The following is a 24,950-nucleotide window of genomic DNA, read 5'->3' as shown; positions in this document are numbered from 1 at the left end:
AAAGGCTATTTTTAAATAAGAAAAAAAAGCATGGGTATATAAATATTTAACCAGAAAATATACAGACTCAAAAATATACATGCTCCATTCATCTCTGAAAAACAGATTGAAATTACTTAGGGTGGGGGCAAATCTAGACTATTTCAGTTGTATGTGGTAGTCAGGATATGCTCATTCTATAGTCTTAATCAGAGGCTCACATTGGCTTTTTAGTGCTATTGTGCTTGCATGGTAACAATCAACTATGCAACTTTTATAGATTATCTAGGAATATATTTTAGAATACTGCTTGAAATAAAGAGGGGGATATACTAGTGCAAACAAGCTTTAAGTTGAAAGAGCTTTTATTCCAAATAGCTTAGGCCTTTGTGCATGTGCCTTAAACTACAAAAATAGTTCAGATTTTAAAGAAGGTGCTTTCAGATTCCTTTTACAACCCTGCATTAATTATGATACAGTGCTTGGCATGTATTTTGTGTTCAAAATGATATGTGTACAGTGGAAGGTAATCCTAAAATTTCCTACTTTGTTGGCTGCTTTGCATTCAGCACATAACATACGTTTTTTCCTAAACAGGGAAAAGACACAATTTCTAAAATCTGGAACAACTGAGTATTTTCATGAAATTAACATTTAAGTATGACCAATCTGGCCTTCTTAGGGTTTTTAAGGCTGATATCCTATCTATCTGGGAGCAAGTATTTGAACTCAGTGGGACTTACTGTTGAGTAGACATGCATAGGACTGCACTGTTAATTGATTTTCAATTCAAAATAAAATCTGAAATAGATGGAATTAGATTTGATAGTTGGAAAGATTGGGGAAGGACCTTATCTATAAATATGCTCATAATTTCTGGAAATGGTGTATTATCACTAGTAATCTGCCATGTTTGGCTTCAGTTCTGGCAAATGGAAACATTGAGGAGTTTTACTACTGTCAGTGTGTCAAGCTATTAAAGGAGGAATGTCACAGAAGGAAGGAAAGGTGAAATTAAGCAGTATATTAGTATGCTAGCCAATTGCACACAACCCCTCACACATTTTCAGCTTCATTTAGTGCTTATGGAATGGAGGGGTTGTTCTGTGATTTAGCTTTATGTTCACACACTGGAGTCTGTGCTTGTAAGCTCAGGTTCATATTCTTTGACTTCTGTGACAGAGTCCTTGGTTCTCACTGAGGTCTACTGAGAACCACGGTGAAGGAAGCAGAACTCTGCTTTTGATCACTGAAAAATTACAGTTTGGCTGTTCTACGGTATGCATTCCCCCACTCTTTCTCCCATAGCTCAGTGTTCCCATCTATACTATTCCAGTACATGGGTAGGGAGCAGGGGCATCCTCTGGGAAAAACAGTGCCAGCTCTAATAAACACAACAGAAAAGCAACTTCTATGGTGCTTATGGGCATTAGGGTTCAAAAGCAATCAACTTCAGGGTGAACTGAGGCGGCGTTGCGGGAGCGTGTGGCCTTCAAATAACTTTTTTTTAAATGTACAAAGGGCATGAGGAGACTGAACCATTAATGGAATGTGGCTAGGCTTGGGTGTCAGAAATTGTGTCACATACTCTTTCTAACGGGCAGAGCTGTGCACATTCTATCATTCTACATCACACAGCCTACTGAGTTTGTTCTTAGCAACGTCAGGATCTGAGCTTGGTTTTTTTAGTCCTTAGGGCTGCCACAATAGGCTTGAAAAAGTGTGTGGTGTATAAGTCCAGGTAAACTTTCAGAAATCAGAAAGGGTGCTATTTAAGATTCCTAGTGATTCTTAATGTTTTGTATATAACTCGCTTCACACATACCCCTGACTAGCACAAACATAATAAATCATGCAAAATAAGCACTTGTGGATTTTGCATACTTAAGACAGATTGCAGCATCCAGCTTTTCTTAGCAGAAAATTTGGATTTTTGTGTGTATGTGGAATGCACACAATTCTCCCAGTGAGTGTCTGTGATGTTTTTGTATAACCCAAATTAATACTTGGCAGAAATTCAAGGAGCCAAAGCATGCTTCCTTTATCATCTGATAAGTTCCTATTTTCAGATTGCTGGTATCTCCAGTTCCTGTTACATATGTAAAGAAACCTGTTACCTCAAATCAAACCTGTTACAACAAATCAACCAAAGATGAGGTGTAATAATGTATTCCAGATTTCTTATAAACCATTTTTGCATTTTCTCCCTTAGGCATTTCGGCTTGTAAAAAACATAGTGCTCTTTCAGCTGTTTGGGCATCCTTGTGTAATATCTACTGTGACTGAAACTCAAATCTCTGGATGTAAGAAACAAATGTTTGTCTTAACATTTATAGCACCTCTCAGCTATTAAAAATTTGTGTGCTGTATTTTGCTTTTAGCTGGTTTGGTAGATGAAGCGATATAATTCAGCTACTGACAAGAATTAAGTTTTATTTTTTCATTTCTGCTTTTTAAAGAGAGACTTTTGCTGTGCTTACCTAGAGAAAAAGCACTTTCAGTGCTCCAGTGTTTTCCGATTACTGGCTCAGTTTTCACCTGACTTTTGAGACTGCCATTTGATGGCATGGTGGAAAGGCTGGGGTTGTCTTTGGGCAGCTTCCATAGGCAGCGAAACCACTCATCAAAGCGCCTGATGAATTTGTGAGCCTTGCTGATCGTTGCTGCTTTAGTACTATGTTCCTATTGATACCACGCTGTACCCTGAGGATTCACTGGGTGCTACAGGTATGTGAGGCACCACTAAACATTTAGAAGTGAGTTCTGCTGTGCTTGTAGCAGTTTTGTTATGCGCAGATACAGGGAAAAGATTGGCTTGGTTTTGGTGTGTGAAATCAGCAGGGGCAGCAAGCTTGTCTGAAGTGGAAGCAGAGGATGTGCACTGGAGCACATCCAAAGGGGAGGGAGGGGAATCTATAGCACTTCCATCGGAAGAAACTGGGCTGGCACAGCGTCCTTCTCCTTGTAGGTACCGAATGCACTTCTTTTTCCTCCTAAGAACAGTGAAGAGAGTTATCTGTAAATAAAGGGTGAATTTACAGGGTCATATTCTTAAAATGAAAACATTACAGCATTCATTACAGTTATATCTGTGGAGCACAACAGGCACTTAGCAGGAAAAAAATCCCCATGTGTTCACTCTCATCATCTCTTCTGCACACTACTTGTCTGAAGAAGCATTTCTTTAAAATCACTTGACAACTTGCATTTTTTTAACCACTGGGTGGCAGTATAACAACAGCATTGCAGCCCAAGGTAAATATAGAATCAGGTGGATTTTTATGTGGCATTAAAGCACCTGTAAAGGGAGATCTGCAGGTTGTAAGCATTTTTATTTACTAGTTGTAAAGAAATGGAAAATCTACAGGTAAAGATAGCTAGGCTTGATGCTTCCCCTTTGTAGTGATAATCTAATTGTGTATGCATGAGGCTTGTGAAGTGTGGTGTATTTTCATTGTCTCACAGGTAAATAAGTGGGGAAGTGCTATGTTCATCAGCTTCTTAAGGCGCAATCCTATGCATGTTTTAGACAGAAAAAGTCCTAAAACTCCCAGCATTGTAGGATATTTTTATCTCTAAACATGCATAGGATTGCGTCTTTGTAGCAAAATAAAATCCTGTACTGCACTCTTAGAAATGATTGTGTAAATAGTTATATGAGGATCATTCCTGTGTAGCAAAAAAGATACATGTGATGTGTGATCTGTAAACTGCCTAGAGAGCTTTGGCTATGGGGCAGTATAGAAATAAAATAATAATGTGTAGCACTCAAAGGTATAGTTAGAACTGAATTGGGGAGGCAGAAAGTTAAGAAAATAACAGTCAGCAACCTATGCTATTGAAAATAAACATGATTATTCTCTTCCATAAGCAAGAGGTGGCCTACATATTTGTTCTTACCATTCCCAGAAATGGTTAATAAAGATCCTGTAGCAGTAATTGAAATAATTTCTCCTTAAGATATTTTGCACATGTGAGTTTTTTGTTTTGGTGTACTCATTTATCACAGCTGAGACCTATTGGCCGCTTAGTATCAGTATGCGTTGCTGTTTTTGTGCAGTAACCCAGTTCTACAGATGCAGCGAATTGCAGCCTCTGCATATGCACAGCTAGGAATCACGCGTTTCAAGGTAGATGTGTATTTTGCAAAAGCAAGGTTGAGGAGAAGGTTGAGGGGCATTTTTGAAAGTAACCAGAAGAACCTTGTGACAAGCTGTAGCCTTCATTTTTGAGAGAACTTGGCACAGAAGGGCTTGTGATTCTCAATGGAGTGGACATGTATATTACACGGCACATTTTAAAGTGTGGCTGATAAATATTTTGAAGGAATGCACCTTTTTGGGTGGGGGGGCGGAGAGATGCTCCACAACACTGTTGGCAGTCTGTTGGAGAATTTGATGGAAGAGCCAGAAACCCTCAGACTCGTGGCCTGGAGCACCTTGTATGTCCCCATATAGTGATATCACTTTATTGTTGAGTGACTCAATAACTTATTCTCTGTGATAATAAAAAGGGTTTGCCTGGTGCTGAAAAGGTATTAACGTTGGTGCCAGGCAGGTCTCTCTGGGGAGGGCATTCAGCAAACAAGAGCCCACTTGCTGAGAAGACCCTTCCTTGTGTGGCCACCCAGCATACTTGTGCTGATGGGGGCACTCAAAAGAAGGGCCTCTGTTGATGACGTCATGGTATGCAGAGATCGGAAGAGGCAATCCTTCAGATACTGTGCCCCCCAAGCCCATGAAGGGCTTTAAAATCAGAACCTGAGCTGGGCCCAGAAATGGATTGGGTGCCATTGAAGATCTTCAATTGTAGCACCTACTGTTCCTGCGGCCTTGAAGGAGTGTGTAGAATGTGCATGGAGCTGAATGCAGGGACTGAAAATGTGAACTGCCACGAAAGGATCCAGCAGGGTGGGGATGGGTTTCCTCTTTGTTCAGGGTATAAAAAAGTTTTAAGTCACTTCTGTTACACCTCCTAAGTAACCCATTATTTCAAATTACAAATGTACGCAATCACAACCCCCATAAGCTCATTCTGCATTGACTCGGCTGCAGTCCCCTTGTCCCCGTTACCATCTTGAGAGAGAACTTTTTTCACTCTCTCTTTAGCCACAGCAGACATGAGCTTGATCTGGTTAAGTTTCATTTGTTTAGTGACTTAACACCACAGTGTGTTTTGCCTGTATGTTAATTGACTCAAAAGATATTAAAGATTTTGAAGTTTGATAGCTATGCCAATACAGCATTACAGCCTGTGCTATTGCACTGGTGCACCACTGCGGGAGTTGCAGTGTTACAATGGCAATGAGCATTGGCATTGCACAACACAACTGCAGGGCATGCAACTGTCTGGTGATCAGACCTGGCAGGGATGAGGCTAGGGCTGGTTTGCTCATATGGCAAGCTGAAAGATGTAGTGCAGCGAGAGCCTCTCCAGATGTTATGAACTACAACTTCCACAATCCTTGGTCATGCTGGCTGGGGTTAATGTGAGTTGAAGGCCAAAACATCTGGAAGGTACCAGACTGCCTACCCTTGCTGGTGTATTGGATACTATTCTATGTGCCTCATATTGGGAGGTAACTTGGTAATGGGGTAGCAACTGACAAGCAGCATAGTGGGATGGACTTGCCCCACTTGACTTACATAGGCGACCACTGTAGCTACACAGCCATGAACTACTCTGTTCACTGTTGTAGTTGTGCATATCTCTAGGGTGGGATCTCCAGTTACACAATGGAGCAATGTATTTACAAAAACTGAAATATGCTCATTTTGGCACAATACAAGTGAAAAAGGCGATGGTGATGTGGTAAAAGGAGTGTGTCTTATCTTTTTTTTAAAGAAGAGCATACCAATTATTCTATACATTGTTTGTGCAACACTTTTAAAATAACAAGTGGGATTGGAGCTAGTCTGTTGCAAGTGCAGTAACTGTGCACACAGCCATTTCCCTGCTCCCTCTGCCTACAGGCCCTCAAGTGCAGTTCCATTTGAGGGAATGGGATAGGGGTGTCAACGTATGCATCCCATATTCCCATCCTGCCCACCTTCTCATCTACCTTCAAGTTGCTCCTATACTGATGCATGAGTAAAAGAGAAACTTACACTGAGAAAAAGAGGGCGGGTGGCTAGGAATATGAGAAGGGCACATATATATCCCATTCACCCTGATGGGTCTCTCCTGCTGCCTATGCATGCATAGACAGGTGCAGGGGAAGGAACAGGGCTCTGTTGAACTCATAGGAACCCATATGGATATGGACAGTGCACCTACAATAGACTGGTATGATAGCTGTAGTCTAGGTGGCTGAAGTTTGTAAGACACCTATATAGACATTTATGAACTGTGGGTTCTAGTCTCCTGAATAATACGGGGAGGTAAAGACTTGGTTCTCTTACAAAGTTTCATTTTTTTAATTGGGCCTGAGAATGGCGAATGTGCCAAAGATTGGATACAGCATGTGGCATCTGTTCATTTTTCAGAATGGAAAGATTTGGGGCAGATATTCTTGGCAAGGGCAGAGCCCACTCAAACCAAACCAGTGTATGACTCTAAAGCTGGCATGCTAGTAGCAGGACTAGTAGAGCACCTACTATTATGCAGGATTTGTGGAGGAAAGCTAGCAAGCAATCAGGCATCCACCTTAAGTTCTAAGGAGCACCCCAGCTACTTTGGTTAGTCCAAGAGCAATGCTGGCCAAAAGCAACGTGTGTGCTAGTTCTTTAGTCAGTGTAAATTGGACATCTGGAAAACAAAGCTGCTGAAACTACCAGTGCTTACACATCTTGCTGGGTGGGGGTCAGTCTTGCATTTTGGCCTCACATTGCTTTGCCCAAGTCTACCTGTTCAGCCTATTCCCTCATAAAAGAAGACAAGCCATTAAATAGCCAATGAAGATAACCAGACTCCCACTTTTTCTTTCATCACAATGAATCCACACAACCAGTTTCCCCACGAGTGTTATGCCCTGCAGGGTGGTGGGAAATACGTCACACTAAGCAGTCTGAAGAAGTCAGGTGCACAAGTCCACTGTACATCGAACCTTTTCAGACAACTGAGTTCCTCTTTATTCCCAGAATATTCCCAGACTATAGAATTTCACACATAATGGGAGAAAATAGATAGTTTGAATCCACCTTGATTAGGGTAGAGTCATGATGGGGCACAAAAGCAAATGGCAAGAGGTAGACAGCAGGTCTACATGTCTACGATCCTCAAACTTAAGAGACAATGGCTTGGATCTTAACTTCTGTGAGTGGAGTTCTCCTCACACACATACCCAAACTATTCCTGAGGGCTGGGAGACTTCAAATTGGCATCTGATGGGTGGGTGAGTGGATGAGTCACAATTGGAAAAAGAAACTGAAGGTCAGGAACGCACACCCCTTGTGCATGAGCAGAAGTGCCTTTCTTGCACAATGGCCCTTTGAATGCAAGCCAAAGTAATATCAAAGTGGGAACTTCCCCCTCAATGAAAGTAGATCCCCCCCATGCACTTACACAGCCACAGATGTGTGCATCTTATCCTTTGTGGGATACTCTTGCAATTCCTGATACAGGGACAATATCTAGTCCCACACAACAAATGGGAAGGTAACATCTCAACAGGAAACAGTCCTAGGCTAGCCTGGGCCCCACGTTCCACCATCACCCTCCATCTTTGCAGGTTGCTTGCTTTTCCTTTTCTGTTCTAGAGTGAAGCCATAACAGCAGCACTTCCTTCCACAGGCCATCTCATTGCTTATCACCATTTACATCACAAACACGAGTCAATAGGTGTGTACAGTACTTGTACACATCTATTGTATACACTTGTACACATTCTGCTCACCAATCCTAATAATATCTGAGAAACCTGCAATGTCCATAGCATGTTAGTGCAGTTTTGAGTGCTGAAAATCAATGTGATTCTCCCATAAGGAAGTACAAGCTTGAGGGAAGACATATGGACCCTGTGCTGCAAAGGAGAAATGAATGCCCCCCCTTTTTTTGGCACCCCCTCCCCATTATTGTGTACAAACACTCTGAGAAATCAGTTTGTGCTAAAAGAGAAAATGAGGACACTTCCACTATATTCAACCACAGGCTGATTCAGTTGTGAGCACAGTAAGAAATTAAGAAGACTCGTTGCAAAGGGTGCTCAAACCATTTTGGGTCTAAACCAGCTCCCAGGATTAAAAATAAGCTTCATAGCTTACATAGGTAATACCTTGAGAGGTCAAGCAAATCATTTTTCTGAAAAGCCACTGAGAAGGGAAGCAGCCTTTTGAGAACACCATTCCCAAAGTCCTACTTCCAAAGAAGTCACAGTCAACACCCCTCTCTTGCCTCCCTGGATTCTCAATTGGGAAGGGTGTATAGCACCTTTTAGAAGGCCAGATTTGTTTGTCCCAGGGCCCCATGAACGCTGATCCATTGGAAAAGGGGTCGGATAGTTTGCATTTTGAGACTTTGAATTGCAACTGGTAGATATTACAGTGTTTTTATCATTGCCAGTGTTCTACAGGTTTGGCTAGAAAGTAAGAATCTTAAGAACTTTTCTCTCACTGTCTGTACATTTAGAACATGGTATTTTATAAAGAGTACCCCTTTCACTTTTCCATCTCAGACATAGCATCTAGAGGCAACTCAGGTGAAACCCGTGGAAAACCTAGGCAGGTCATAAAGAGCAAGCCTAAGGCGTGCCATTAGTAGTGTTAAGCGCAAGGGCAGCTGTAGAAATGGTGCACGAAAAATAAAACCACACAGAGAAGAACAACCCGTATGCTGAAGAACAAGCCTGGAAAGCAACGGTTTCTGATACACACCTGCATGGGCCGCACCAGTCCATTTGTTGGTTGAGGCCAAAGCGAGCTCTGCATTTCTTAGGAGAGGCAGGATCTGAACAAGGAGCATGCGTGGCGGAGAATGGGCAAGGCAGAGGCATAAACAGCAAGAGCAGGAGGAAGAAGAAAAGATGCAACATCAATTTAGCTGCTGGAGACAAAACTAAACAGGCCACATAGACTCAGTTCTTCAACAAGTTTCTGCTGCCAGCATCTCCTAGAACAAAGTGTGTATTAGGCAAATACCAAAATGTTCTCATGCAACAGGCCAGGAATGCAGTAATTGGGATGCAGATCTCAGGCAGCTACTAGTACTTTAGATTTTTAATATTTCCTTCTAATTACTTTTCCCTCGTAGACTTCTGAGAAAATGCTCAACAAGCCACTGGCAATGTTAATTGCATTTTAAAGACATGCCCTGGCTCTGGTTGTGTTTGAAATGCTGCTGAACCAAAGAATGTCATTGCTTTGTGTGTTTTTATCCTGCTGTGATCTCTGCCTGCACAGAAGTGGCTTGAGGGCCCCCACAAGAGCCAGTCTCCTTATTACTAAAACAAGTAAAACTAAAATAATAATAATAATACATGTTCTTCATGGTCTCTGTGCATGATATGTATGGGCTCTGTGCAGAGCTCCGTTCGAGAAATGTCTGTAGCTGAGGAATTTTGGCGGGAGTCCTCCACCGTCCCAGCACATGCGTCCCTAGTGGGTTCCCACCTATTCCCTCAGTTCTCTTTTGACTGCCACTGCAGTAGCCTCGTTGGGAACTTCTCTCATTGTTTGCTGTTCACAGTACGACTGCTGAGGTGTTTCCTTCTTAAAACATTGTCTTTCTGTCCTCGGGAGTTTTTCCCGTTCTCTTACTGCTTTGGATTTTATTTGTTTCTTTTGTGTTCGCGATCTTCATGATCACCTGTGGGTGTATGGCTGTGAGGGCCCCATTTCAGGAGCGTATTTATTGTGGCAGTCAACTGCCTCCTACCGACGGGCACTCCCTGTGTCTGGGAGAAGGGCACAAAGTGGAAGCCTGTGATCATGATCAAGCCTTTACAAAACAGGTGAGACAGTACTGCTCTGATAGGCTGTGGGCTGTTTTGTGGAGGAAAGCCCCTGAAACAGTGGAACTGTCGGTGGATCAGCCTGCTATGGCACAGGTGTCAAAGGACCCCCCCCCCCCTTTGGGGTGTCAGAGACCCTTTCATGAGCCTTTGGAGGCTTCAGAGACTGCTTCCTCCCCTGCTCAAGCCCTGACCCACTGACACCTGGCAGGATTCTGTACAGATCGCATCTACACTGGAAAGCAAGATTAGGGAGACATAGCTGGTTCTGGCACCAATTCGCAGGCCAACTGATAACCAGGGCAGATCTCCCTGTCACCACGGTCATCGATATCCCAATCAGAGAGGATCCCTGGATTCCATGTTCTTGGGCTACTGCTCAAGTCAGAGAGATCATACCTCTAGATTATATGAGCATCCCAGATACAGACCCCAGTCACTGCTTTCACATTGGGATAGGTGTTCAAGCTGGCATCTACCCCCTCAAAGCAGCTACTACTGGAACGAGCTGCAATCTGGGTATGGAGGGCAGACACTGGATGAATGTTACCAAAATCATCCTCACTATCCAAGTCCCATCTCCCCTGATTGGTACCAACAGGCTTCTGGTCCTGATTCTGTGGCTGATACATACTATGGCATCACCAACATCAGTCTCATGGGCGATAACGTCTGTCATGCAATTAGCCCATGCTGTCATTACAGCAGATGCAGACTTGTGGTGTCGTCCATTCCATCGCTATCCATGTTACTCCAGAGCTCGTGCTTGGCCACTACTCTGACCACCTCCTCAGTTCAGATGCCTAAGGCGTCGATACAATCTACCAACATACATTCCAGGTCGCATACAGGGGTGTCCCCACAGTCAGGGAAAGATGATTATCAATCAGACTCGATGCCCTTGTCTTCCCTGGAGCCTTCCGCTTCATCACCAGATGTGGAACTGGGCAATCTGGACCCGGCTTCCCTTTCAGAGGGTATGAGTGCTCCAGAATTGGTTCATCTGGGTGTTCAGCCCCCTCTGGGACACCTGTCGCACCCTTCCTGGGGTAGCCTGGGAAGTGGTGAACACTCTGGTATGGTGGACGGGTGCTTCCAACCTGGGTTTGGGACTCCCGTTTCTCCAGTCTTTCCTATCTTGGATCCTTACCACAAATGCATCCCTGTTGGAGTGGGGAGCTCACTGTGGTCCCCTGGAGATGCAAGGGGTGTGGACCAAGGCAGAATCCACATGTCACATCAGTTTCTTGGAGTTGCTGGCAGTCAAGAAGGCCCTGCAGGCTTTCAAGACTGATCTCAGAGGTAGCTTGGATCAGGTAGTCTTGGACAATTGGGGGTTGGACTCGATGGTCTTATAGGCCTCTTCCAACCCTACTATTCTATGATTCTACTATTCTATGAATGCCACCACCATTTACTTCTTCAACAGGCAAGGGGGTACGAAATCTCTCCTTCTGGGCAACCTAACCCTTGGGATCTTCGACTGGTGCATCTCTTGTCTGATTGGTCTGGCTGCAGTCCACAACGCTGTTTGCCCAACATTCTTCAGTAGTGCGAGAGTGGACAAGAAGTCCATGGGGGATGCCTTTGGCTTCCAGCGGACGGGAATGCTCTTTTGTCTTTTCCTACCCTCCCTGCTCATAACAAAAGTGCTAGCAGAGGTAAGGGCAGAAGGGATGGACTGTATCCTGATCACACCATGGTGGCCAAGGCATCCTTGGTTTGCCTCTTTATTTCAACTCTCCTACAGCAAGTGTTGCCAGCTTCCATCGATACCCAACCTGTTAATACAGGATGGAGGCAAGATATGGCACCAGACCTCAACATGCTATGACCGACAGCATAGAGAATCTGTTGCCCTCTTCTGCCCCGCTGGTCCCTGACATGGTACAATGAATTCTGGACGCTGCTCATAAGCCATCTATGAGACATTCCTGTGCCTATGAGTGGGCACCCTTTTGCTCCTTTGCTGCCATTCATGACTTTGACCCCATTTGGTGCCACCTGCACAGATCGTTGCAGTTTATCTTTTCTCTTTACAATAAAGGTTTAACACTTTCTTCCCTGAGAGTATATTTGTCAGCTGTCTCTGCCTCTCATGCTCTGGTGAATGGTTTCTCTGTTTTTTTGCACCCACGTACTAGACAGTTTCTTTGGGGTGTACGGAACCCCATTCCTCCAATCCTGCTCTCAGTATTGACTTGGAGTCTGTCGGCTGCCTTAAAGGCCTTGACTTCCAAGCCATCTGAACCGCTTGCAATGGCAGATTTCCATCTTCAGTCTTGGAAAACTGCCTTTCTAGGGGCTTACACCAGCCTGCTGATCCAGTGAACGGTGAGCACTGTGCATAGACCCATCTTATAGAACTTTCCATCGTGATGCGTTTGCGCTCCTTCCTGACGTCATGTTCCTGCCCAATGTGGTGTCTGCGTTCCACTTAAACCAGGTCATTATACTCCCATCTTTCTTTTGGTTTCCTTCTACTCTGATTGAATTTACTTGTGGACATTTGAAGGGTGTTGGCTGTCCATAATTTGAGGACTGAGTCCTTTCATCAGTCCCTTTGCTTATTTGTGTGCTATGGTGACAAGCGGCAAGGACTACCGGTGTCATTGCAGGGGCAACTGTCCTGGGTAGTCCACGCTATCAAGCTGGTGTAGGAATTGACTGGCCTCGGCCTTTCCGGTCCAATTCGAACTCACTTGACTCATGCCGTGGCTACGTCAGTGGCATTTGGGAAAGGAGTGTCCATTCCTGAGCTCCGCAGAGCAGCCACCTGGTCGAAACTGTCAAACTCCATCAGCCATTATGGACTTGATGCGTGAACCAAGTGGTCTGCTCCTTTGGATGCAGAGTTTTGTCTGCCTTCTTACAGTAGGACAGTTACCCGCCACCGTTAAGTCAGCTTGCCACTCTGTGATACACGGAGACCATGAAGAAGAAAGACGGGCTGCTTATCTGTAATTGGTTCTTCAAGTGGTCATCTGTGCATTCACACAACCCACTCACCATTCCCCACTTCGGTGCTGATGGCAATATCGATATTGGTACTGAAGCTCTGCTTGGTTCCGAGGCTGCAATGGGCGGTCTCAAGGAACTGAGGTAATAGGTGGGAAGCTACTAGGGACATGCGCACTGGGACAGCGGGAGAGGGTTCCCACCAAAAATTCCTTAGCTACAGAGGATTCCTGCACAGGCACAGATCCCATCTGTATGAATGCACAGATGACCACTGGAAGAACTACAGTTAAAGGCAAGCAACTTGTCTTTTTTAAACAAATGGCTTACAAGTTAACAATGAGCATCTGCAGCTCAGTAGGTAGCCCGTAGCCAAGATCCTGTCCACTGAGCTTTTCCTAAGGTAGCGGTAGGGAAAGTGTGGCCCTCTAGATATTGCTGGACTGCAACTCCCATCAGCCCTAGCCAGCAGAGTCAATGGTGAGGGATTATGGGAGTTGCAGTCCGGCAACATCTGGAGGGTCACACGTTTCCTATCCCTGTTCTAAGGGTTGGTAACGCCCCTGCTGCTGCTGCTGCTCTCTCTACGTTCTCTCTTGACAACCCACCTGTGCCTACTGGTGGCCACTGTGTTTCCAATCACCACTGGCTTCCCAGTTCTGACCACCACCTTTCTCAAATTATCCTTCTCAAATGCATGCATGCGTAGTTTTAAAAAAATTGCTGCTACATATAGGGAAAGATGAAGTATCATAAAGAAGCAGAGTGCCAGGAGGAGGCAAACCTCTGGCCAGCAACAGCAACAAGTGCAGCAGGGTGCTGATGGCACCAAGGACGGCAGTGGATCAGGAGTGGGTCCCCAGAGTGCAAACAGTGCAAAGGGCAAAACGATGAGACTGGGCCTGCGATCCTACATGCACTTGCTTGGGAACAAGCCCCACTGATTCCTGCAAGGCTGCAGTCCTATGCAAATTTCCTTGGAACGGAGTGGGACTTAACTGCTGAGTCAAGCTGCATGTGGCTTGAGGACTGCAGCTGAAAGGGGAAATTTCTAGGTACATCTGCCACTTGAATTTCATTGAAGGTTCCAAGTGTTTTTGCTACTTTGATGATGAAAAATAAATCCCAGAGTTCTAACTAATGTAACATCTGAGTCCTGCACAATACTTTGACAAAAATACGATTTAAGTATGAATTGGTGGGTTAGTATTCTGGCTGTTTTAGAAGTCTAGCTTATGGCAAAACATAAATAAAAATGAAAACAGTCCCTATTGGGACGATAGGCAGTAGTCAATAAGTGAAGTGTGTCTGTACTTGCTGGGGTAGGGGGGATGTTGGACGAGAAGTATTCTAGAGGCCTTTAAACCTTTGCATTCTGCTTAAATAACTAGGTGATCAGGAAACTGAAACAGCTGTAAAGGCAAGAAAAGTTTAAGACTAGAAGAAGGAACTTGGTTGATATGTCAAAATGCGACAAGGTATGAACTGAATAGTACTCTTTGCCTCTTAACGGATCAGTTGATAACGTCACAAAAGAGCAGACAGAAGATACAATGGCAGATAGTGGCAAAGCTGGAGGAAAGAGCTGTTACGTCTCATGTGACATGAAACACAGATTAGAGTTCATAGCACAGATAGTGACCCATCAATAGAGGAAACAGAGGTAGTATTAGCATAGATATGGATTACCCCAGTCATATTAAGCCATGGATGCAAATCCTGGAGAAAGATTATAGCTATGGTTTGGCTGCCTCAAGTAATCCCCACCCAATATAAACAAAGTGACAGTTACCAGATAATGTGCTGGATTTTTGCACCAGTGGATTTACCTGAATTGGAATCTTGCTGCTTTTCTCTCGTTCGTCTTTTCTTTTTTCCCTAGGATTAAAAGGAGAGTGGGGGGCGGGGGGGGGGAGGAGAGAGAACAAAAATCATAAGATGAATAAAAGCAACTCATTTTGCCAGAGGACTGCTTCAAGGAGGGAATAAGAAGTGAGGGGCCAAATCTCCCACTCTCCACCTCCCAAATGGCCTGCTCCAAGCCTAATCGCAATGGATTCTGGTAATCCAGACTCTCTGTTTGCCTTGCTATTGAAAACTGGAGGGTCAGATGGCATCTTTCCCCTAAGGGTCCAAACTGGGCCCACAGGCTGTCAGTCACTGACCCCTAGCCTAAAGATACATCAGTTTACAGCAGTGATTCTCAACACATTACTAAAAGGAACCAAGTGGGTGGACCCACCTGTTGCTTCCAAGTCTTGATCTAGAAATAACCCCTCCTTTAGCCCTTACTGCAGCATTCTTTCCAGCTCTCAGTACCACCAGCCTGGTGTCCAGCCCACAAGACCTCGTGACCAACTGGTGGGCTAAGACCTAATACTGGGAAGCAATGGTTTGGGTACTCTCAGAGTCAAGACCCTGGAATCTCGATGTAAACGGAGGAGCAGCTACCATTTCAGCAGAAGGCAAGAAACAACTGTGAGTTGTGAGGACTGTATCTGCCCACCTTGCCACCTCTGTTATGGGCACAGGGGGATTTTTTTTTTTACAAGAGATATAGGAGACCTGTTAGCTATTAATTGATGTTCCCCTGCCACATCACCAATTCATGTGCTTTATGCTATGGTTGAAATTAAACAAGTACAGACTGCAACTATCAACAGAGAATAAGAGGTCTCTGCAGCGTAGATGGAAAAACAGGCAGCTACTGACCTCTGCATCTACGCCAGACCAATCAGGTCTGCCCCTGTCTGCGTTCATCTCCCTGGTTGTGTTCGACAGGGCAGGCCTGTGAACATGGCTGTTCTACCACAGTGGTGGTTGAGAGTAGCACTGCGCAGCACTGCATGTGCAGCTGCTGTGCCTCTGTCTGCTACTCTAAAAAGTCCTTTATTATCCGAAATATCCACCCTACATATTCACTCACAGCCTCTAAGAAAAGACACATTCAGTATTAGGGTCCTTGCCCAGGCGAGGATCAGTTGCACATAGATTGACTTGTTCTTTGCGATACAGGACAGACTTCTGCCCTTTTTCACCCCGTCTAAAGCCACACAAACACTCACCCTGGAGAGGGCGGTGGTGCCCACCGGCCTTGCTGGTTCTGGCCTCCACACATGTGGTCAAAGGTCTGAAATCAGCTCACAGCTGTGACTTGGAAGGTGTGGAAAGGGGCTGAGGACTTTCCAGTACCGCAAAAATGGTCAGAGAAAGACCCATGGCTTTGTCACATGGTCATCGTTTTGTGCAGTAAGTATCCCAGAGCGGCCCATGGGGAGAGGTGCATGGTGTGCGGTGAGCTGGGTTGAGGAAAGAACCCAGCTTGCTCCGTATATACACTCTTCACATGCAGAAAGGCGAGTTGCCATTTGTGCATGCATGAAGTTTTTCTTTCTAGCTAAAGTGCGGAAGTTCTTGAGCTGCTGCAGAATGCAAAAGGCGGTTGTGTGTAGATGAAGTCAATTATGTCTCCTTCCAGGTCATGCTGAAGCACTGGGGGTCTGCAGCCTGCACACAACCCCTCGCAGAACTGAACTGAATGTTAGATTTATTAAAAATGTACCTTAAAAAAAAATTCAGGGAGGAGGGGGAGATAATGGGACGGAGAGAAAGTTGGCCAAATTTCAGGAACAGGACATGGAACAGAATATCATGATTAAAAACAACTTTTGGCAAGATGTAAGCTTAAAAAAAATATGCCCCTTGAATAAAGTATAATGCCAAATCAGCTGTTACAAATAGGCACATGCACCAAATCTAAGGCCTGTTTTGCTTTGTTTTTACCATGCACATCTCTCACACCAGCATTTGCAATGTCTTCATTATATTAACTTCATAATTATATTGGATATAAAAATTATGATCACTGGTAGCTTGAAAAATGCATACTATTTGCAGGTTTGGGCAGCCCACTCTGCATATTTTACTCACAAGTAAGTCTCATTGAGTTCAACTTACTCAACAGTAAATGTGTTTAGGATGGCAGCCTTTGTTTAACTTCCAGAGATGTGACTGTAAACTTGGAAGAAAACAAAGGCTGTTCCATTTTAAGTTCAAACAATATTTAAATATGTTTATCATTAGCAAGGCAGTAAAACCGCTTCCCTGATGAAAGCAGGCAAAATCAAACCAGATTGTCTTCCCCTATACTCCTCTCCATATAGTACTGATTTTGCTTGCATTGGGAGGCCTAGTACTACACAGCTGCCCACTACCACAATTAAAACACAATGGGTTGGATGCAGGATCTGCTTTCAATTGACAGAAGGACTCCACTCAAAGAAGGTGCCTCCACCAGATTTTTGAGGATTTCCCCCTCCCCTCCCCCTCACAGCTCACCCCATTCAGCAGGGTCCCCTGACCCTCTATGTAGCAATTTCAGGGGGCTGGAGGGGTTGTTGCAGGCAGGACACAGTGGGGAAGTCTTCCGCCAGCCTGCTTGTACATGCCGAAATCTGGATCCAACCCAAAGTTGGTGGTTATTGTTCACTTACAAGCACTGTGCCTGCATTGTGACATGAAGTTACATCTCAGTTGTAAGACGGAAGTATGTTCTACATGCACATTGGAACATTCCTACTGCAAATGAGTCTGCAACATGTTTTGGTTTTGGAAAATAGTTCCATGGTGGTCCATCGCTGTGAGTGTGAGACAAGTCACTGCCTACAGCTTTTGGGATGCCTCTCACTCCAAGACTGAAAAACCAGTTCAGACATTCAGAAAGAGCATATGTGTTAGTATTCTGCACATGCCACATCAGAATGGTAGTGGGCGTTTGCTTGTTTGGATGCTTCCCTACATCAAAAATTCTGGCATGTGGAAAGATAGCACATCAAGGACTGAGGTTCTAGCTATGCCTTCTAATGTGAGGTGTTCACTTTCCACACACACGGAGTTTCTGATATGCTTCCCACTTGCCTCTGGTTCTAAGGATAGCACAACGCATTCCGCTTCAACCATCTGTCATTAAAACCCAGCTGCTGCTTCTCCTGTACACATCGGGGACAAGAAGGCACAATTTGCAGCAGAGAAGCTTTGGGCAGGAGGAAGGCACAAATCTTTCCCTCCTTGCTAATTTCTCTCTCCAACTCCCCCTTACCAACTGCTTTTTCTCAATCTCAGGTAGATTGGTGCAGTGGAAACACTAGTCTGGAAACTGGGCTGAGGGCAAAACAGCTGATCATGGGCATTGAAGTGGGAACCTGGAAGATGATGCAAAAGCTCAGTTAAGCTTTCTTCTCAAAACTGTTGCAAATCATGCCATTTCAGCCATGCTTTGCACAGGAGGCACAGTGGCCAGTTTGAATGATGGAAAACGGAGGTGGAGCTTGCTGTCAGAGGCTTAAGGGGGCCTTGACTGTCAGCATCAGTCAAAGGAGAAGACACCCCAAGCCTCCTATTTCCTACCCACCACTGCTTTCCTAAGGAACATTCAGGTCCGCCTGCCACCAGTCAGTCCACCAGCCCAGGAAGAGTTGTAATCACAGTCGCTTCCACAAACGGGCATCAACTGTTGGTAAATGAGAAAGCTGGCCAACACCAGCCTCCCCTGTTGGATTAGTGTAACAACTGTCATCAGATCCTTATGTTTGCTGCTGTTGTTCTCTCTGGGGACAGGATGGGCTACAAATATGTGAAAGCGTGAATGGATAAATAACTGTTGGGAAGCAGGGGTGGGAGGACAACGGAACCATGCATGTGCTTCTAATGCCAGGCGTTTTGAAGAGCCTCTTGTGGCTTTCCCCCTTTCTGTCTGTTGGAGGCAAAAAGCCATGGAGGCTTTGGCCATCACATACCTGAAATGTGGGACTGGGGGAGGTGGAATTCAGTAAGAAGGACAGGTGCCTAAAACGCACCAGCTGCCGCTGTAGATCACGACACACCAAAGCAGTTGAGCCTACAGTTTCTTGCATTAGGAAAACATGCTTTCTGTCAGCAGCTTACTAGCAAAAGCCATGTGCAGACAAAAAATCTGGCATATATCATAGTAGCAATTTTAAAAGACTAAAAGAGAGGGGGAGAGGTAGTGAGAGAGAGAGAGAGAGAGAGAGAGAGAGATACACATACACACACACACACACACACACACACAAACATTCATATCCCATGATCATTACCAGATGCTGGGGACAAGCAATAGGGGATGGCCATCAGCTTCCTGCTCTGCTTGTGGGCTTCCTGGAAGCATTTGTCTAGCCACTGTTGAAAACAGGGTGCTCAGCTAGATGGACCCCCTGGTCTGATCCAGCAGAGCAATGCTTATGTTATTAAAAATCTTAGTGCAATGACACACCAAATCAGAAGAACCTATAGTTCCTTGTGCATCTTCTTGACCTATTTGACTACAAAGGAAAGTGCTGGCAGGGAGCACCCACCCTCTTCCACTGACGCACGAGCTAGCCACTGAAAAAACCACACATAGCCTATTGATTGTCCCCTCCAAATCGACAAATTCCATAGCCAATGAGCAATTCTACGGCCATGGAAAAGCTCAGGGCTCCTGGAATTCTGCAGCCAACGCTGGGTTAGGTGGATGCATGAGTGGCAGATGGTTACAGACTCTCACTGCCGTAATGCAGAATGACATTCGCTGCAGAATTCTCTTACCCTTGCTGCAGAAACCGGCCCCGAAGTGCTGCTGAATTCCAGGGGCCCTGAGTTAAACTTTGTGTGATCACGGGACGAAGAGCCTGAAGAAGACTGAAGAGCAAGGGGTAAAGCGTTAAAATAGCAGCTGCGATCAGCACTGAAAAAATGCACCAAATAACTACACGAGCACATCAAGATGTATGCAGAAAAACCCTAGCAGAGAGTGAATTAATTGCATTTCACAGTTAACTGAGTCATTAAAACAAGTCACTCATGCAGCTGAAAAGAAACCTTGGCAGCGTAACTCACTCGAGTCACAAAATGATAGATGAAGGGTTGGATCCAAGATGTGCCTTCTGTGGATGGAAGGGTTCTGCTCATGGAAAGTGCCCTTGCCTGATTTTAGGAGTTCCCCCCCCTTTCGCACATCTCACTGCATTCAGCAGGGTCCCCCAACTATGTGTGCAGCATTTTCAGGGGGTTGGAAGGCCTCCTGTGGGGAGGAGGGGGCAGGGAAGTTTGCTTCTGCCTAAATCTGGATCCAACCTGAACTTTGAAAAAGTGGGCTCTGGAGAAGGGAAGCAAACTTAACAGTTTTCCTTTTTACCATTGGGCATTCTCCTCTGGCCTGGAAGAAAGCCATGTCTAGCATGTGAATGCTGCACGTGAGAAAGGCAGTGTACGGGTTAAAAAACCTTTAAATTCCTGCACTGAGCAGGGGGTTGGACTTGATGGTCTGGCAGGCCCCTTCCAACCCTGCTATTCTATGATTCTGTGAGGACTGGACTGTGTGTAAAATCAGGCATGGGTAAGTTCTTTTTGTGAGCCCTGCATCTTATCTAAATTGATCCTTGACTTGGAGCAGAAATGTGGCTTGGTGGCTATGAACTTCAGTATTTTCTGAAGATTTAATATTAAACAAAACAAAAAATAAAGATATAGGCGAAAATTCTTAAGGATCAAACAAATGTCTTGGCCACCTAAATCAAAAGTTCAATTGCATCTGGATCTCTGCATATCTGCTGTAGGCTGACAGCACTTTACCTATATGTTAAGGTAACATATGTTTAATGGAGTAGGCTACCGAAATGAAAAGACATTCAAAAACTGAATTGCTTTTGACTTCAAAGAATTCACAATTTGACTTTTGGCTAAAAATCGAAGTCATGTCTTCACAGGGCCAATCAACTTGTTTCATCTATGTGGACACAGAAATAAATGCATGTAAATATTCTGCATTTGGGAACAGAGGCCACTAGTTATCAGACAGCACTTTTCACTTTCTAAAATCCATCTTCCTAGGATAAACTTTTTTTTTTTTAAAGGTAGAACACGCTGAAACTGTAGCACGTATTGCACAGTTTTTCCACTTCCGAAGAAAAACCATTCTTTAAAAACAAGGCAGCTTCTACAGAATAACTATTGCATCTACAAGAATGTAGAAAATGAGCCACTAAATTCCATATTCACTGGCTACAAAATGGTATTGCACTGCTCCTTAAAGTTTTTTTTTTTTTTAAATCACAATGGCTTGGCTCCTAATATAAATTAACTTAAAGAAGTTCATGGAAGGAAAGCTTCGCATCTGCTCTTCCCCCCACCATCACCTGTGACGCTCTAAAATCCTGTCTGGAATAATTGTGAACAATGCACAATCCAGATTAGCACAGCTGGGATAAACACATGTTCTGTCGGGTTGTTTTATCTTCAAAGAATGCCACTAAAATTCCTCTATTGCCCAACCCTTCTGTTGAGCATCGCCTTTTAGTATCCTAAAATAAATGTGTAAAAAAAGTACTTGGCACTTATACCTTTGCATGTGTTCCTGAAAAAACTCCACTTATTTGGGGACTTTAATAACGTTTTACTTTAAAAAAAACCTTTATGGCAGCAATCTATCAACCCTGAAAGGTCATCAGAAAGATGCCCAGCGAGATGTAACTGGCCATGGAGAGCTGTTAGAAAAGTATCTAAGAAAAGTGGCCATGGCAACATGAGAGCAAAGGACTATGCATTAATGAATGACGGCTTTCTGCAAATTCTGTTAAAACATCTAAACTGGCATTTCAGCATTTCTCTCCCCCACCCACCCCTTTTTCTGGATACTGCTCTCATTCTGCTGTGTTCCTCAGCCCTTAATAAACATATTTCAGTCCTTTCATTGCTTAAACTCACAGAATATCTAATAACTTCCTTTGTCCTCTAATGAGCTCCAATGAGCTCCAACAAGCTTCTTCAGCAAAACTGGCCCGGGCTGTCAGGGCTGCATTCATGGTGTTTCTGACCTGCAAGCTCTTAAATGTAACTCCTTGTAGTACGAGCAAAGGTAGAAAGCGCCTGACTGTGGGAGTGGATTTCATGCCCTGCCTGACAAGTCATGTGACAGCAAGCTGACCTAAATTCCTCCTCGCCCCTCCTTTCAGTGACAGAGCTCAGCATTCACCATGGGCGGGGTGGCTGCTTCCTGGCTTTCAGTACATCGCAATAAAAGTGTCTGGGCCTGGGCGCAGGTACAGCCTGCTTCTGAGCATTTCCATGGCCTGTCTTTCTACCAGAGAAAGGAACGCGCAGTGGACATAGATCAGGCGGTCTGGGCTGTGCCGAGATGTTCAGAATCTGACTGGACCAGCAGCTGAACCTTACTTCAAAACTGGTGATGGGACAACATCTCCACTGTACCTGATTAGAGAGTGCAACACAGGCTAACTTAGGGGACTCAGGGGGAGTGGTTGGAGGCTGCTGCCATCTTGGCATCTGCTGCCTGAGGCAGCCCCCTCACTCTGCCTCATAGGAGGGCCGGCCCTGCAAGCAGCCACTACAATGACCTATCTTATACTGTGCCAGTCCATACCATCGGCCTAGTTGCTCTGAGACAGGGGTCCGTCTTTCCCAGCCCGACCACCTGAAATACTTTAACCGGAAATTGTGAGGACTGAACCCAGGCCCTTCTACATCCAGAGCATATCCTCTACCGTTGAACTGTGTGCCATCACCTGTACTAGGAGTTAACATTTATGTATGGGCAACGATGTAGCAGGGCTCTACACAAAACTTGTCACCGTATAAAGCTGTTCTTACAGTGGGCCGGACCACTGCTCTGTCTAGTCCCATATGCCTACCCTGGCTAGCAGCAGCTCTCCGAGGTCTCAGTCAGAGCCAACCCTGATAGCTGAACCCTTTCACTGGACATGCTAGGGATTGAACCCGCAACCCCTTGCATGCAAAATGTGAGGCCAGCTATTGAGCTATGGCCCCTCCCCTCTTATTACTCCTGGAATCAGAACGCAAGGCCCAAGCACGAGACCATTACTTCACAGATTATGGACTGGATCCAGGATTGGCTTTCTGTGAGAGGAAGAGCTCCACCCACGGAAGGTCCCTCTGCCCAAATTCTGGGGATCCCCCTCCCCCCAGCCCACGGCATGGTCAGTATTATTTTCAGGGGGCTGGAGGGGAATTCCACTTCCACCAGTGCAGCGTATATCCGGATCCAACCCTACATTTTTAAAGTGTACACCTACGATACTGTACATGTGTATCTAAAGACGTAACTTGTGGGCCAAACTATACGTTACATAGCAAATGTGTTAACAGTCTCCACAAAGGTTTTTAAAAATAAAGGCAGCCGGCTGAGTCTGAGAGTCTGAGCAGCGGGCCATGTGCTAGTGCAGGTGTGCTGCTCTTCCAGTCAAAACTGTCCTCCAGCTGCTTTCTGTCTAAGTGGGAGAAAAGATATGGGTGGAAAAGCAGCTGGAGGAGCAATTTGGAATGAAAAAATGACTGCAGAGGAATGGGTTTAGCAGCCTCCACCCACCTGCTCTACCCCTGCCCACACTACCTCTTTCTACTGCTTTTCATTTTAAAAAGTTATCTAGGCATGCATCTGTTGAACAAAGCCTGGTTTGACACTTAGGGCCAAAACAGACATTATGTGTGCAGCAGCTACATCTTTTTTTCATTTTCCCTCTAAAGTAGGTGCAGGGCCCCCAGTCCAGATCTCAAAAGCAGTCCTACACAGCCTCCCCCCAACCCCATGCTAGGCTCCTGACCTGATTGGGGGCCTTGTGCCTGCTCTAGAGTAAAAATGGGGGAGGGGGGCAGAGCTGCTAGACATGGATTTAAAGTAATGTCGTGTTTGGACAAACACATGTTTACAAACACAGGTATCATACAGGTATACTTGTCCGCAAGCTGGAATTGGCTGCATCTCCTTGCTGAGCATACACTCTCTGGCTAATTTCAGTTTGCTATCTGTATTCTGTGTGAAACAGCAGCCCCTGTCAAAGTGGGCCACTTGAGCTCAACCTCTGCCCAAGGGGCGTGACAGCTGGAGTGTGGAGGACAAAATCCACTCTACTCTGCTTTCTTCTGGCACTTCAGGTACCTGACAGCAGGCTCCCACTGATGGCAGAAAGTAGTGGTGGCAGATAAAAGAACAGAACAGAATGCTGCTGGCTCTGCCCAAGGAATCCTGAGAGAAGGGCCAGCCCTGCCATTTGGTAGAGGGAAGCAGCTACCTCAGGCAGCTTATTTGGGGTGTCATAAAAAGCCAGTAAATTGTTAGTTATTCAATTTATTGTTTGTGTCTTTTTATGACCAAGGAGAAGTATTTGGGGGATTATCTGCCTCAGGTACCAAAATAATTTGGCCAGCCTTGAGTACTATGCATTTTGACTTTGAGTGAGGGCAGCAGGGAAGGAAGATGCCATGTGCTACTCCATATCAGGCAGCAAAATGTCTTGGGCCAGCCCTGCCTGGGAAGCCAAGTTGCCCAGATACTCACTTCCTCTCTGAAGCGAGAGTGGACCTTGTAAATCAGGGCTGGGGAATATGGGACCCTCCAAATGCTCTTGGATCGCAACTCCCATCAGTCCTAGCAAGCATAGTGAGGGATGATGGGAGTTGCAGTCCAACAGAATCTGGAGGGCCACACATTTCCCATCCCTGTTGTGAATGAATGAATACATAAAGACCAATGAAGAAGTTAAAGGAAAGATCCCAGAATAAATGCTTATCATTAAACAGCCTGGAGAGATAATGGGCAGAACCCTCCTTTCACACTGAGCCAGAGGATCCACACTGAAGCTAGCGGCACATCTTTAAGGATGCCAACAAGGAGAACAAATAAACTATCAAGTTTAAAGAGGCTAGTGCAGTCCAACTACCAGTCTGTGGCCAGGTCTGAAAAGCTCCATTAAATTTGTGGGCCTTTGTTGTTCCTTCTGAGCGTACGGCAGGAGTGGAGAGGAAGGGCTCCCTTGCAGATTCAATGGGCTGGCTGGTACTGCTTCGTTCAGGCAGCCTCCTAAATGCCCACGGTCCAAGATCTTTTGCAAAAATTCGAGAAGGGATGAGGAAAGGCACCATCGAATGTAAGAAGGCCGGGTGCAGCTTGGCTATCAGTGGATGTTTGGGCTGTATCTGATTTGTTAATTTTTTGTCTTTGCCACCTTCCATGGACAAGGTCAAGAGCGGCAAGCTGAGTCATGTAATGTGACCCTGGCCACAAGCAAATGCAAGATGTAGAATCAGCACAAAT

At 45.1% G+C, this 24,950-nt stretch overlaps 1 protein-coding gene across 7 annotated transcripts in view; it reads right to left on the bottom strand.

Moving 5' to 3' along the window:
- Positions 1 to 2,133: 2,133 nt before the first annotated feature.
- Positions 2,134 to 24,950, bottom strand: part of TCF7 (transcription factor 7) — a 164,627-nt gene continuing 141,810 nt past the window's right edge. The window contains exons 10-13 of one of the 7 annotated variants that reach the window (XM_084838903.1): positions 19,430 to 19,522; positions 14,653 to 14,701; positions 8,790 to 8,862; positions 2,441 to 2,972 (exon numbers count right to left, since the gene is read on the bottom strand). In XM_084838903.1, coding sequence (XP_084695029.1) covers positions 2,654 to 2,972; positions 8,790 to 8,862; positions 14,653 to 14,701; positions 19,430 to 19,522 — 534 coding nt within the window. In that variant the 3' untranslated portion in view covers positions 2,441 to 2,653. Of the gene's footprint in view, positions 2,996 to 8,789; positions 8,863 to 14,652; positions 14,702 to 19,429; positions 19,523 to 24,950 lie in introns of all 7 variants that reach the window. The other 6 variants (XM_084838909.1, XM_084838905.1, XM_084838907.1 and 3 more) reach the window with 6 other exon arrangements.

The sequence above is a fragment of the Heloderma suspectum genome, chromosome 2 (assembly GCF_057233095.1).
Source record: "Heloderma suspectum isolate Gila_16-S chromosome 2, 16-S_ref, whole genome shotgun sequence".
Taxonomy (NCBI): Eukaryota; Metazoa; Chordata; class Lepidosauria; order Squamata; family Helodermatidae; genus Heloderma; species Heloderma suspectum.
Note: the sequence above shows the minus strand (reverse complement) of the source record. Positions and strands in the feature narration are given on the sequence as shown.